The sequence below is a fragment of the Chlamydomonas reinhardtii genome, chromosome 2 (genome assembly GCF_000002595.2).
Source record: "Chlamydomonas reinhardtii strain CC-503 cw92 mt+ chromosome 2, whole genome shotgun sequence".
NCBI lineage: Eukaryota > Viridiplantae > Chlorophyta > Chlorophyceae > Chlamydomonadales > Chlamydomonadaceae > Chlamydomonas > Chlamydomonas reinhardtii.
This window is the reverse complement of record NC_057005.1, coordinates 8,162,757-8,173,092: the sequence shown is the minus strand read 5'-3', so window position 1 is coordinate 8,173,092 and position 10,336 is coordinate 8,162,757. Positions and strand designations below refer to the sequence as shown.

General features: G+C 63.0%; 3 protein-coding genes across 5 annotated transcripts in view; all 3 read left to right on the top strand.

Moving 5' to 3' along the window:
• Window positions 1-217: 217 nt before the first annotated feature.
• Window positions 218-3,763, top strand: CHLRE_02g141126v5 (uncharacterized protein). Its single transcript, XM_043060070.1, has 2 exons — window positions 218-331; window positions 651-3,763. The coding sequence occupies exons 1-2, from the start codon at window positions 278-280 to the stop codon at window positions 765-767; spliced, it is 171 nt and encodes a 56-aa protein (XP_042927842.1). The 5' UTR covers window positions 218-277; the 3' UTR covers window positions 768-3,763.
• A 204-nt stretch (window positions 3,764-3,967) lies between these two features.
• Window positions 3,968-6,023, top strand: CHLRE_02g141106v5 (uncharacterized protein). 2 transcript variants are annotated; one of them, XM_043060068.1, is made up of 2 exons: window positions 3,968-4,928; window positions 5,110-6,023. In XM_043060068.1, the coding sequence occupies exons 1-2, from the start codon at window positions 4,483-4,485 to the stop codon at window positions 5,309-5,311; spliced, it is 648 nt and encodes a 215-aa protein (XP_042927840.1). In that variant the 5' UTR covers window positions 3,968-4,482; the 3' UTR covers window positions 5,312-6,023. The 2 variants fall into 2 exon arrangements, with proteins under 2 accessions (XP_042927840.1, XP_042927841.1); XM_043060069.1 differs by having other exon boundaries at window positions 5,110-5,899.
• Window positions 5,998-10,336, top strand: part of CHLRE_02g141086v5 (uncharacterized protein) — a 108,752-nt gene continuing 104,413 nt past the window's right edge. The window contains exons 1-10 of one of the 2 annotated variants that reach the window (XM_043060067.1): window positions 5,998-6,241; window positions 6,353-6,569; window positions 6,877-6,940; window positions 7,130-7,337; window positions 7,681-7,862; window positions 8,427-8,528; window positions 8,578-8,634; window positions 8,960-9,167; window positions 9,521-9,702; window positions 10,073-10,219. In XM_043060067.1, coding sequence (XP_042927835.1) covers window positions 6,908-6,940; window positions 7,130-7,337; window positions 7,681-7,862; window positions 8,427-8,528; window positions 8,578-8,634; window positions 8,960-9,167; window positions 9,521-9,702; window positions 10,073-10,219 — 1,119 coding nt within the window. In that variant the 5' untranslated portion in view covers window positions 5,998-6,241; window positions 6,353-6,569; window positions 6,877-6,907. Of the gene's footprint in view, window positions 6,242-6,352; window positions 6,570-6,876; window positions 6,941-7,129; window positions 7,338-7,654; window positions 7,863-8,426; window positions 8,635-8,959; window positions 9,168-9,520; window positions 9,703-10,072; window positions 10,220-10,336 lie in introns of both variants that reach the window. The other variant, XM_043060066.1, reaches the window with a different exon arrangement.

Sequence of the window (10,336 nt, the reverse complement as noted above, 5' to 3'; positions counted from 1 at the left end):
TCGCTGGGGACGGTAGAGATGATGGTTGCTGCGCGGGTCACCCGTGCACGCGTTGCTTGATCGTCCGGGTCGTCATCGTGTCGGCCCTGACGTTGCCGCATTGTCAGGTTGCGATCCTTTGGAGGCCGTGTGGGGCGGGTGGGTGCATCAGGTCCCGCAGCAAGTCGGTTGGTGTATTCTGAGATCAGCTCCTCCCACTCCAGGTCATGCTTAAGGTCACGCTCACGCTCATTGCTGTTTGCCCACGTAACTTGGCGCAGGAGACGAGTCGACCTCGATGAAAAGAGGGCCGCACGTGGGGCATGTGTTGTCTCGAGTGGCCCGGGCGCAGGTGCGGTGGGCGGCGCGTGTGCGGGTAGGATGCCGGCGGGTTGGGCCGCTGTTGCTGTGTCTGCGTCTGTCGTGCCGGCCCCGTCCGGGTGGGGCTGCGTCGCGCGTGGGCGAGCCTGCAGTGGGTGCTTGTAGCAGCGCACGTCTGTGACCGTGGCGTAGCCCATGCGTGAGAAGGCGGTGACTAGGCCAGGTGGGATAACAGATGGCTTCCATTGGACCGCGAAGTATGGCTCGCGGGTGTTGGTTGTGTCCTCGCCCGCTTTGCGTTTGCGTGCAATTTCCTTATCTGTGACAGTTTGTTGGTTTGTGCGGTACAGGATGGCCGCCAGCTCCTGGCCATCATTATCCAGGTCGTAGGTAAGCTGCGCATCTCCGTTGGTGCAGTCATCAGTAGGAGGGTGGACCAGGTCCTTGACTACACGTTCCCGGGCTAGTTTCCAGAGTGTTTGCTTGCCCCGCCGGTGAGACAGCCTGAGTGGTGAGGCTTGCTGCCTATCGTCCGCTTCCATCAGGTCGTGCTGACTATCGTCCACTTCCATTTGGTCGTGCTCAGGTGCTGCGGCGTCGACATCCATTGGGTCCTCAGCGGCGGCCGCGGCTGGCTGCCCTTGGTGGAGAAGGTAGGTTTGCACGGCGCCAGTAGGCGGCGTGGTCGCATTCGCAGTGAGCAGAGTGGTTATTGTGGGGGCCAGGGGCCGTTGCGTGCGGGTAACCGGGGTTCGGTTGTTGAATGAAGGGGGGTCCCTTGGGTGGGGCTTGCAGAGGTGGTTGTGCCTGCTCATGTCTTTTGCCAGGGCCGTGAACACTGAACGTGCCGTTTCGTACCCACGTGTGCCAACGGCCAGGCTTTCGTCTCCATTTGTGAGGCGCATAGCCGTGCTGATTGCGGCTTTATCACCGGTGAGCAGGTCGTCGGGTGTTGTGCGCGTGTTTTCTGCAATGCGGGCCTTTTGGGCGGCGTGTTTCGTGACGCGGCGGGAGTGGGCAGTTGGGTGTGTGGGAGTGCGCATGACGGGCGTCTTCCGTGGCCGTGTCCGCAGGTTGGCTTCGGGTTGGGCGACGGGAGCTGCGGTATCCGCGGCTGGGGCAGGAGTTGGGGCCATCTGCCCCAAGGCAGTTGGCGTGTATTGCAAGGGCGGGTTGTGATAGAGTGGGCTGGCTTCTTCGATGTCCATTTGGGTTGTTGTGTTTGGGGCTGGGGTGAGGGGCTGTGGGGCGGGGCCTCCCGTCATGAGTGCGGTGAGGGGTGGTGCCATGCCTGGGGGTCGAGGGTCGTTCCGTGCGGAGAGGGCCTGGAGTTCTTCCAGGGGTGGGATCACACGCTGGGTAGGCGGAAGCGGGTTCGGGCTCCCGTGTTTTTCCGGTGGCATTTGGTCTCCGTCCAATCCCGCCGTGGCAACCAGGGCCAGACTCAGCCTGTTGAGTGCAACCTTGTGTTTGTGGCGGACCCTGCTTGCCCCCAGGAGTTTCTCGAGCTCCCGGGTGCTAATCAGATGGCGGCTCGTATTGCGGTCGACCAAGTGGCTGAATTCGAGCTGGAGTTCCGCTAGCGGGAGCACGTGTTCGACAGGGAGGGGTGCTGCCGCACGCGCTGCAGCTGCGGCGTCCAAAGCCTCGACAATTGACCAGGTAGGGGTGGCATACGGTGTGCCCTTGTAAAAGAGCTGTATACCATGCTCACGAGCGAGGGTCATCTGTTGCAGAGTTGTGAAGAAGCGCCCTCTGTCTGCAGGTAGGTGGTGTGCGAGGCTCGTACCCGCCATGCTATGCTGCCGTGGCAGGAGGGCACGGGTAACCACGCCCAGTCGGCCTGTGTCGTTTAGAGCAAGGACAAGCGCGCGGTTGGCCACACGCGCGTACTGGGGTAAGAGTGAGCCCAGTCCTAGGCCATATTCATCGATTGGGAGAAGGGTGGTACGGGTAGGGAAGCTGCGTGGCAGCCCGTAGCACCGTTTTGCGTAACCGGCCAGTGCAGCGTCAAAGTTTGCGATGTCCTGTTTCGTGTATGGCATCGCAGCAAATGCATAGGCGATTGAGGTGTGGACGCATTGCTGCAGCATGCGTAGGCGTTGTGCCGGCGTGGCCAGTGACGTGGCTATGGCCGTGCCCTTTTCTTTCACAGTTTCCGTGACGCGGGAGACTTGCGCCTTCCAGTCTAGTGAGAAGGTGAGTTGCACCCCCAGGTATTTGTAGGGTTTTGTGGGCGGGTAGTACGGTACAGTGGTGTTACCAATTCGTAGCTTGTTAGTCAGTTCGCGGTGCATCGCGTTCAGCGTGGCTTGGCCGGTGGGTCCGTCGAGGGTTGGGGTGGACCGGGACTTGTTGTGCCAGATGGCGGTAGCTGCGCACTTGGTGTGATTGACTCGCAGGCTTGCCCAGTCTGCATAGTCCGAGATTTTGTCACATTGGATCTGCAGGTCTTCCAGCGTTGTGGTCAGGGCCGCCAAGTCGTCAGCGTACGCGGCGGCGCTGCAGTGGTACCGTGCATTGTCCTCTGGGCTGAGGCATCCGTAGCGGTAGCCCCGCCCACCTGCGTGGAGCCACCGCACAAGCGGTTCCATGAACAAGATAAACAGTACCGGTGACAGGGTGTCACCTTGCACTGTGCCACGTTCTATTGGGATGGCGGATGTGCATCCATGTTCAGTACGAATGCGGGTGGTGGCGTGCGCGTATAGGTTGCGAACTGCGCGTATCAGGTCGTCAGGCAGGCCCAGATCGAACATAATCTGGAGTAGCCTGTCCTGATCGATTGTGTTAAACGCAGAGCTGTAGTCAACATACACTGCGTATACGTCTTTCCCATACAGGGCAGCGTCCTCCAGTACATGCACAAGGTTCAGTATCTGCCGTTCCGTGTTGCAGTAGGCCCGGAAGCCCTCCTGTGATTCGCTGAACAGCTGGAGTGGGCCTGCCAGTTCACCGATGCCCAGGGTGAGCATAGAAGTGTACAGTTTATAGCAAGTGTTGGCTAGAGCGATGGGCCTCTTGTTCTTGATGTCAAGAGCGTCCCCAGGTTTTGGGAGCAGGACCGTGTCTGAAGTGGCCCAGGACTCCGGGATTGTGGACTTGACGTACATGATCTTCAGTGTGTTGTGTAGGGCTCGCTTCATGCCGTGAGGCAAGATGCGGAGCAGCTCGTTCGGAATGCCGTCTGGGCCCGTGGCTTTGTTACGAGAGAGGTGGGCGATACAGTGGTCGAAGTTGGCGGGGTCTGCCATGCTAGAAAGCATGGAGTGTGCTTCCGGGTGCCTGTTACGCTCAAGCGTAAAGGCATCCGTAGTGTTAGGTAGTTCGAACGGGTACCCACGCGTTGCGCCGGGCGACAGGCGATATTCACCTGTGCGGGGCCCTCGTGGGGGTGCTGACAGTTTGCGGAAGTGCCCTTCCAGGGCGGTTAGAATGCTGGGAGGGTCGGTTACCACCTCGCCTGTTTCAGGGTTGCGGACCGCGGGGAGGCCACGTTCTGTTGCTTCTTTCTGAAAGATGCGTTTGTGCCCTTGCGCAGGCCTGGTGGCGAGCGTGTGCTGGAGGGCAGCGGCAGCAGCTTCACGCTGTGCTTTGGCTCGGTCCGCCACCAACTGGCGGTGTTGGCTCCGGCCAGACATTCTCTTCATCCCCGCCCTCGACACAACGCGAAGACTATCGGCCACCCCGCAACCGCAGCCGCACACCAATCTATATCCTTGAAATAGGATACAGCTCTGACTCCCAACACCTACACCAACGAGAAGAGAAGTCCCAACAACACCAAGAACTCAAACAACTCCTAGAAGAAGCTGGATGGACCGTCCACTACTCACCCGCCGAGTGCATCGCCCTAGGCGTCACTGGTACCATACCCGCAAACCTGGTCCCACTCCTGACCACCCTAGGCGTGTCCCCCAAGGCGGCCAAAGCCTGCGGACACAAGCTCCACCACCACGCCGTCAATAGTGCTGGAGGCATAATTAAAGCCCGCAGGATCATGGAATACGGGCACACGAGGACCCCAGGGTGATGTCCCCAACCGGCCCCCCTTGCGTGGTGAGGCGGCAGGGTAGGGGATGGGCCCCTTCACTGACCCGCCTTGCCCCGATAATCCACGCCAGGCCCTACGGGCCGGCGTTTCGATTATTATTATTATTATTATTATTGTCGGGCGTGTTCATGCCGCCGCAACGGCTGACAGTGCTGAGCTCGCTCATGACGCCGGGCCTAACCACCTGCGCGCATGATGGGTGCGCGCGCCACGCATGCCGCGGCAACAACCTGCAGTATGAGTGGGCGCGCAGGCCGGCGGGTGCCGCGGGAGGCAGTCAGCAGGGCAGCTCTGGGCGGACTGGCTGCCTGATGGTGGAGCTTGAGCACCATAAAACTGCTCGCTTCAAATGGGAGCCGCTGCGCCTCACCATTCCCCGGGAGCTGTCGGCTTCCATCGTGCAGTTTGCCCGCCATGCGCGGCCTGTACTCCTGCGGCTTGCTGAGGATGAGGTCCCGTGCCCGTTTCTGCTTGTGTCCAAGAGTGGCGTGCCGTACGATGAGAACTCGGTCACCATCAGCAACGCGTGGATGGACTTGCAGAAGCGGCATCATGCGCCGTGGAGACCCTTCAGGTGCGCGCAGGCACAGGTGTTACACCCGGAGGGCGACAGGGGTGAAGGGACAATTGCCCAGGGGTGTGCGGGTTCCGTGGACGCAGGTGTCGGTGTCTTGGGCCCTCACTTCTCAGTGTCCTACGTTACAGGCCCATGAGTAATCTGTACCTGCTTGCGTTTTTTTTGCCATACCACGCAGTGCGCGCCTCTTCCGCCTCATCCACGCCACCATGGCGCACCAAGAAGTGGTGGACGCCGTTGTGGCGGACGGCAGGCTTGACGAGGAGGCTGCCGCGATGGGCAACTCACGGCGTGTTCTGGAGAAGCATTACGTCCGCAACCGCGCACCAGCTCTGGCGGAGGCTGCGATACAGCGCACGCAGCAGTGGCGGCAGCAGTAGGATGGCGCGAGGCGTCGCGAAACGCCGCCGGGGCAGCTACCCCAGGCGGCAAAGCGTTCCCAGCCTTCTGCACAGACACGGCCATCCTCGCGCATGCAGCAACACGTCGAGGTGCCACCGCCATGCCAGCCGGTTCGTGCTCCTGCAGACTCCGGCTTGCAGGCGAAGCGGCGTCGTGTGTCTGATGGAGACCATACACGCCGTGCAGCTGCGGCGGTGGCTCCTGAGCACCAGCAGCAGGCAGCTGCGGACGACTGGGGGATGGATGCTTACGATTGGCCTGAGGCGGAGGAGGAGGAGGGCGGCATTGGCTGGTACACTAGTGAGTCCAGGAGCGTGCTGTCCGATAGTGTGGCTGAGTCTGATGGAGAGGAGTTGTGGTAATACGGTGTGGTAATACGGTATGGCTGCATACGCCTAAGGTAGGGCAGTAAGCAGTGGGCAGTGGTACAGGTGGTAGGCGGTCCGGTTGCGCGCGGCGGTTCAGACGTTGAATGGCGTGTCAACAGTTGGTGGCAGCCCCCCAGCAACGCCAGACGCGACGGTTATGTAGCAAGGTATACAATAACTTGTTATACGTGTCCAAGAGGTTTGCGGCTGATCGCCGAGTCGGACGCTGATGGGCAGCCCATAGCGCTGCTGCAATTGTATTGCACAATCGACATACACTGTAAGTATATTGAAATCATATACTGCAAATACTGATTCTTTATGCAATCTACGGCTTGCTTCGCGCACACCAGCAAGCATCTCTGATACTGAGCTGACACTTGTCAGTTCGATATCCATTTCACTGGACACTTAAACGCCTAGCCTCACATTGAACATTGCTATCAAGACAATGGTTTGCTCAGAAGCGAAGCGAGGGGGCAGGACAAACATCCTCACCAGCAACCTCCCTTCCGGAATGCCGAGAGAGAGATACTCACAGTAAGGCCCTCATACGGATACGACGCATCCATGATGACATTGGAATCGATGAACGCGTAGAACACGGCTACCCCCCATGCTGCACACATCCCGCTCGCACTGGCTTCGCAGGTGTTGCCCTAATGGATAGAAGTACCTGCCACTAGGTTCGCCTGCGCCGCTGACGCACTGGCGTATCCAGTTTCACTGGCGGCCGGCGCCTTCCCGCCCTCCTCAACACCTGCACCTGCGCACCCCATCACCGGCGGCTCTGGCGCTGCACACGGCCCAGCCCCACGGCCCCGCCGACGAGCGCTGCTGCAGGACAGGGCTTCGAGAGGCCGCAGAGGTGAGGGGCGGCGGCGCGTGGGGGGATGGGAAGCAGGCGTGGAGGATGCAGGCCGTCGCGGGAGATGCAGACCGCTGCGAGGTCTGGGGTTGGGGTGTTCAGGCGTGGAGGCCGGGGTAGGAGGGGAGGCCGGCGGGGGGAAGGCAGCGCTGGTACGTTTGGTACACGTGGAGTAGGGCATTGGGGATGGGTGGATGGGTGTTTGGTTGGTTGGGTGGGGTGAGTGTGCGTGTGTGTGCCGCCCGAGGTGGTGGCGTTGCCGGCAGTGGTTACCTTCGTGGACCCGTTTCTACATGTCCAACCACAGGACTACGAATGAGTTGGTCAGTGCATGTGTCATGGCCTCAGCGGCTTCACCATCCAACGTTCAGGTATGGAAGTAACAATCCGTGCCGCGATACGCGGCTGGGGCCACGGGGCCGCAGGAAACAAACACACACACACACACACACCAGTGCACTTGCCTGCAGCTGATCCCATCCTCACTCCTTTACCCGCCGCCGCTCATTCCCTCACGTATGCCATTCTTGTGCTCCTGCTCTTCCCCTGCACCTCCTCAGCCCGCGCCGCCCGTACCTGCCACTAGGTTCGCCTGCGCCGCTGACGCACTGGCGTATCCAGTTTCACTGGCGGCCGGCGCCTTCCCGCCCTCCTCAACACCTGCACCTGCGCACCCCATCACCGGCGGCTCTGGCGCTGCACACGCCCCAGCCCCACGGCCCCGCCGACGAGCGCTGCTGCAGGACAGGGCTTCGAGAGGCCGCAGAGGTGAGGGGCGGCGGCGCGTGGGGGGATGGGAAGCAGGCGCGGAGGATGCAGGCCGTCGTGGGAGATGCAGACCGCTGCGAGGTCTGGGGTTGGGGTGTTCAGGCGTGGAGGCCGGGGGAGGAGGGGAGGCCGGCGGGGGGAAGGCAGCGCTGGTACGTCTGACGTACGTGTGTGTGTGTGTGTGGTTGTGTGTGTGTGTGTGTGGATGGGTGTGCGTGTGTGGGTGTGTGATCCCATCCTCACTCCTTTACCCGCCGCCGCTCATTCCCTCACGTATGCCCTTCTTGTGCTCCTGCTCTTCCCCTGCACCTCCTCAGCCCGCGCCGCCCGTACCTGCCACTAGGTTCGCCTGCGCCGCTGACGCACTGGCATATCCAGTTTCGCTGGCGGCCGGCGCCTTCCCGCCCTCCTCAACACCTGCACCTGCGCACCCCATCACCTGCGGCTCTGGCGCTGCACACGCCCCAGCCCCACGGCCCCGCCGACGAGCGCTGCTGCAGGACAGGGCTTCGAGAGGCCGCAGAGGTGAGGGGCGGCGGCGCGTGGGGGGATGGGAAGCAGGCGTGGATGATGCAGGCCGTCGCGGGAGATGCAGACCGCTGCGAGGTCTGGGGTTGGGGTGTTCAGGCGTGGAGGCCGGGGTAGGAGGGGAGGCCGGCGGGGGGAAGGCAGCGCTGGTACGTTTGGTACACGTGGAGTAGGGCATTGGGGATGGGTGGATGGGTGTTTGGTTGGTTGGGTGGGGTGAGTGTGCGTGTGTGTGCCCCCCGAGGTGGTGGCGTTGCCGGCAGTGGTTACCTTCGTGGACCCGTTTCTACATGTCCAACCACAGGACTACGAATGAGTTGGTCAGTGCATGTGTCATGGCCTCAGCGGCTTTACCATCCAACGTTCAGGTATGGAAGTAACAATCCGTGCCGCGATACGCGGCTGGGGCCACGGGGCCGCAGGAAACAAACACACACACACACACACACACACCAGTGCACTTGCCTGCAGCTGATCCCATCCTCACTCCTTTACCCGCCGCCGCTCATTCCCTCACGTATGCCATTCTTGTGCTCCTGCTCTTCCCCTGCACCTCCTCAGCCCGCGCCGCCCGTACCTGCCACTAGGTTCGCCTGCGCCGCTGACGCACTGGCGTATCCAGTTTCACTGGCGGCCGGCGCCTTCCCGCCCTCCTCAACACCTGCACCTGCGCACCCCATCACCGGCGGCTCTGGCGCTGCACACGCCCCAGCCCCACGGCCCCGCCGACGAGCGCTGCTGCATGACAGGGCTTCGAGAGGCCGCAGAGGTGAGGGGCGGCGGCGCGTGGGGGGATGGGAAGCAGGCGCGGAGGATGCAGGCCGTCGTGGGAGATGCAGACCGCTGCGAGGTCTGGGGTTGGGGTGTTCAGGCGTGGAGGCCGGGGGAGGAGGGGAGGCCGGCGGGGGGAAGGCAGCGCTGGTACGTCTGACGTACGTGTGTGTGTGTGTGTGTGTGGTTGTGTGTGTGTGTGTGTGTGTGGATGGGTGTGCGTGTGTGGGTGTGTGATCCCATCCTCACTCCTTTAACCGCCGCCGCTCATTCCCTCACGTATGCCCTTCTTGTGCTCCTGCTCTTCCCCTGCACCTCCTCAGCCCGCGCCGCCCGTACCTGCCACTAGGTTCGCCTGCGCCGCTGACGCACTGGCGTATCCAGTTTCACTGGCGGCCGGCGCCTTCCCGCCCTCCTCAACACCTGCACCTGCGCACCCCATCACCGGCGGCTCTGGCGCTGCACACGGCCCAGCCCCACGGCCCCGCCGACGAGCGCTGCTGCAGGACAGGGCTTCGAGAGGCCGCAGAGGTGAGGGGCGGCGGCGCGTGGGGGGATGGGAAGCAGGCGTGGAGGATGCAGGCCGTCGCGGGAGATGCAGACCGCTGCGAGGTCTGGGGTTGGGGTGTTCAGGCGTGGAGGCCGGGGGAGGAGGGGAGGCCGGCGGGGGGAAGGCAGCGCTGGTACGTTTGACGTACGTGTGTGTGTGTGTGGTTGTGTGTGTGTGTGGGGGGGGGTGCGTGTGTGGGTGTGTGGGTGTGTGGGTGTGTGATCCCATCCTCACTCCTTTACCCGCCGCCGCTCATTCCCTCACGTATGCCCTTCTTGTGCTCCTGCTCTTCCCCTGCACCTCCTCAGCCCGCGCCGCCCGTACCTGCCACTAGGTTCGCCTGCGCCGCTGACGCACTGGCGTATCCAGTTTCACTGGCGGCCGGCGCCTTCCCGCCCTCCTCAACACCTGCACCTGCGCACCCCATCACCGGCGGCTCTGGCGCTGCACACGGCCCAGCCCCACGGCCCCGCCGACGAGCGCTGCTGCAGGACAGGGCTTCGAGAGGCCGCAGAGGTGAGGGGCGGCGGCGCGTGGGGGGATGGGAAGCAGGCGCGGAGGATGCAGGCCGTCGTAAGAGATGCAGACCGCTGCGAGGTCTGGGGTTGGGGTGTTCAGGCGTGGAGGCCGGGGGAGGAGGGGAGGCCGGCGGGGGGAAGGCAGCGCTGGTACGTCTGACGTACGTGTGTGTGTGTGTGTGTGTGTGTGTGTGGATGGGTGTGCGTGTGTGGGTGTGTGATCCCACCCTCCCTCCTTTAACCGCCGCCGCTCATTCCCTCACGTATGCCCTTCTTGTGCTCCTGCTCTTCCCCTGCACCTCCTCAGCCCGCGCCGCCCGTACCTGCCACTAGGTTCGCCTGCGCCGCTGACGCACTGGCGTATCCAGTTTCACTGGCGGCCGGCGCCTTCCCGCCCTCCTCAACACCTGCACCTGCGCACCCCATCACCGGCGGCTCTGGCGCTGCACACGCCCCAGCCCCACGGCCCCGCCGACGAGCGCTGCTGCAGGACAGGGCTTCGAGAGGCCGCAGAGGTGAGGGGCGGCGGCGCGTGGGGGGATGGGAAGCAGGCGTGGAGGATGCAGGCCGTCGCGGGAGATGCAGACCGCTGCGAGGTCTGGGGTTGGGGTGTTCAGGCGTGGAGGCCGGGG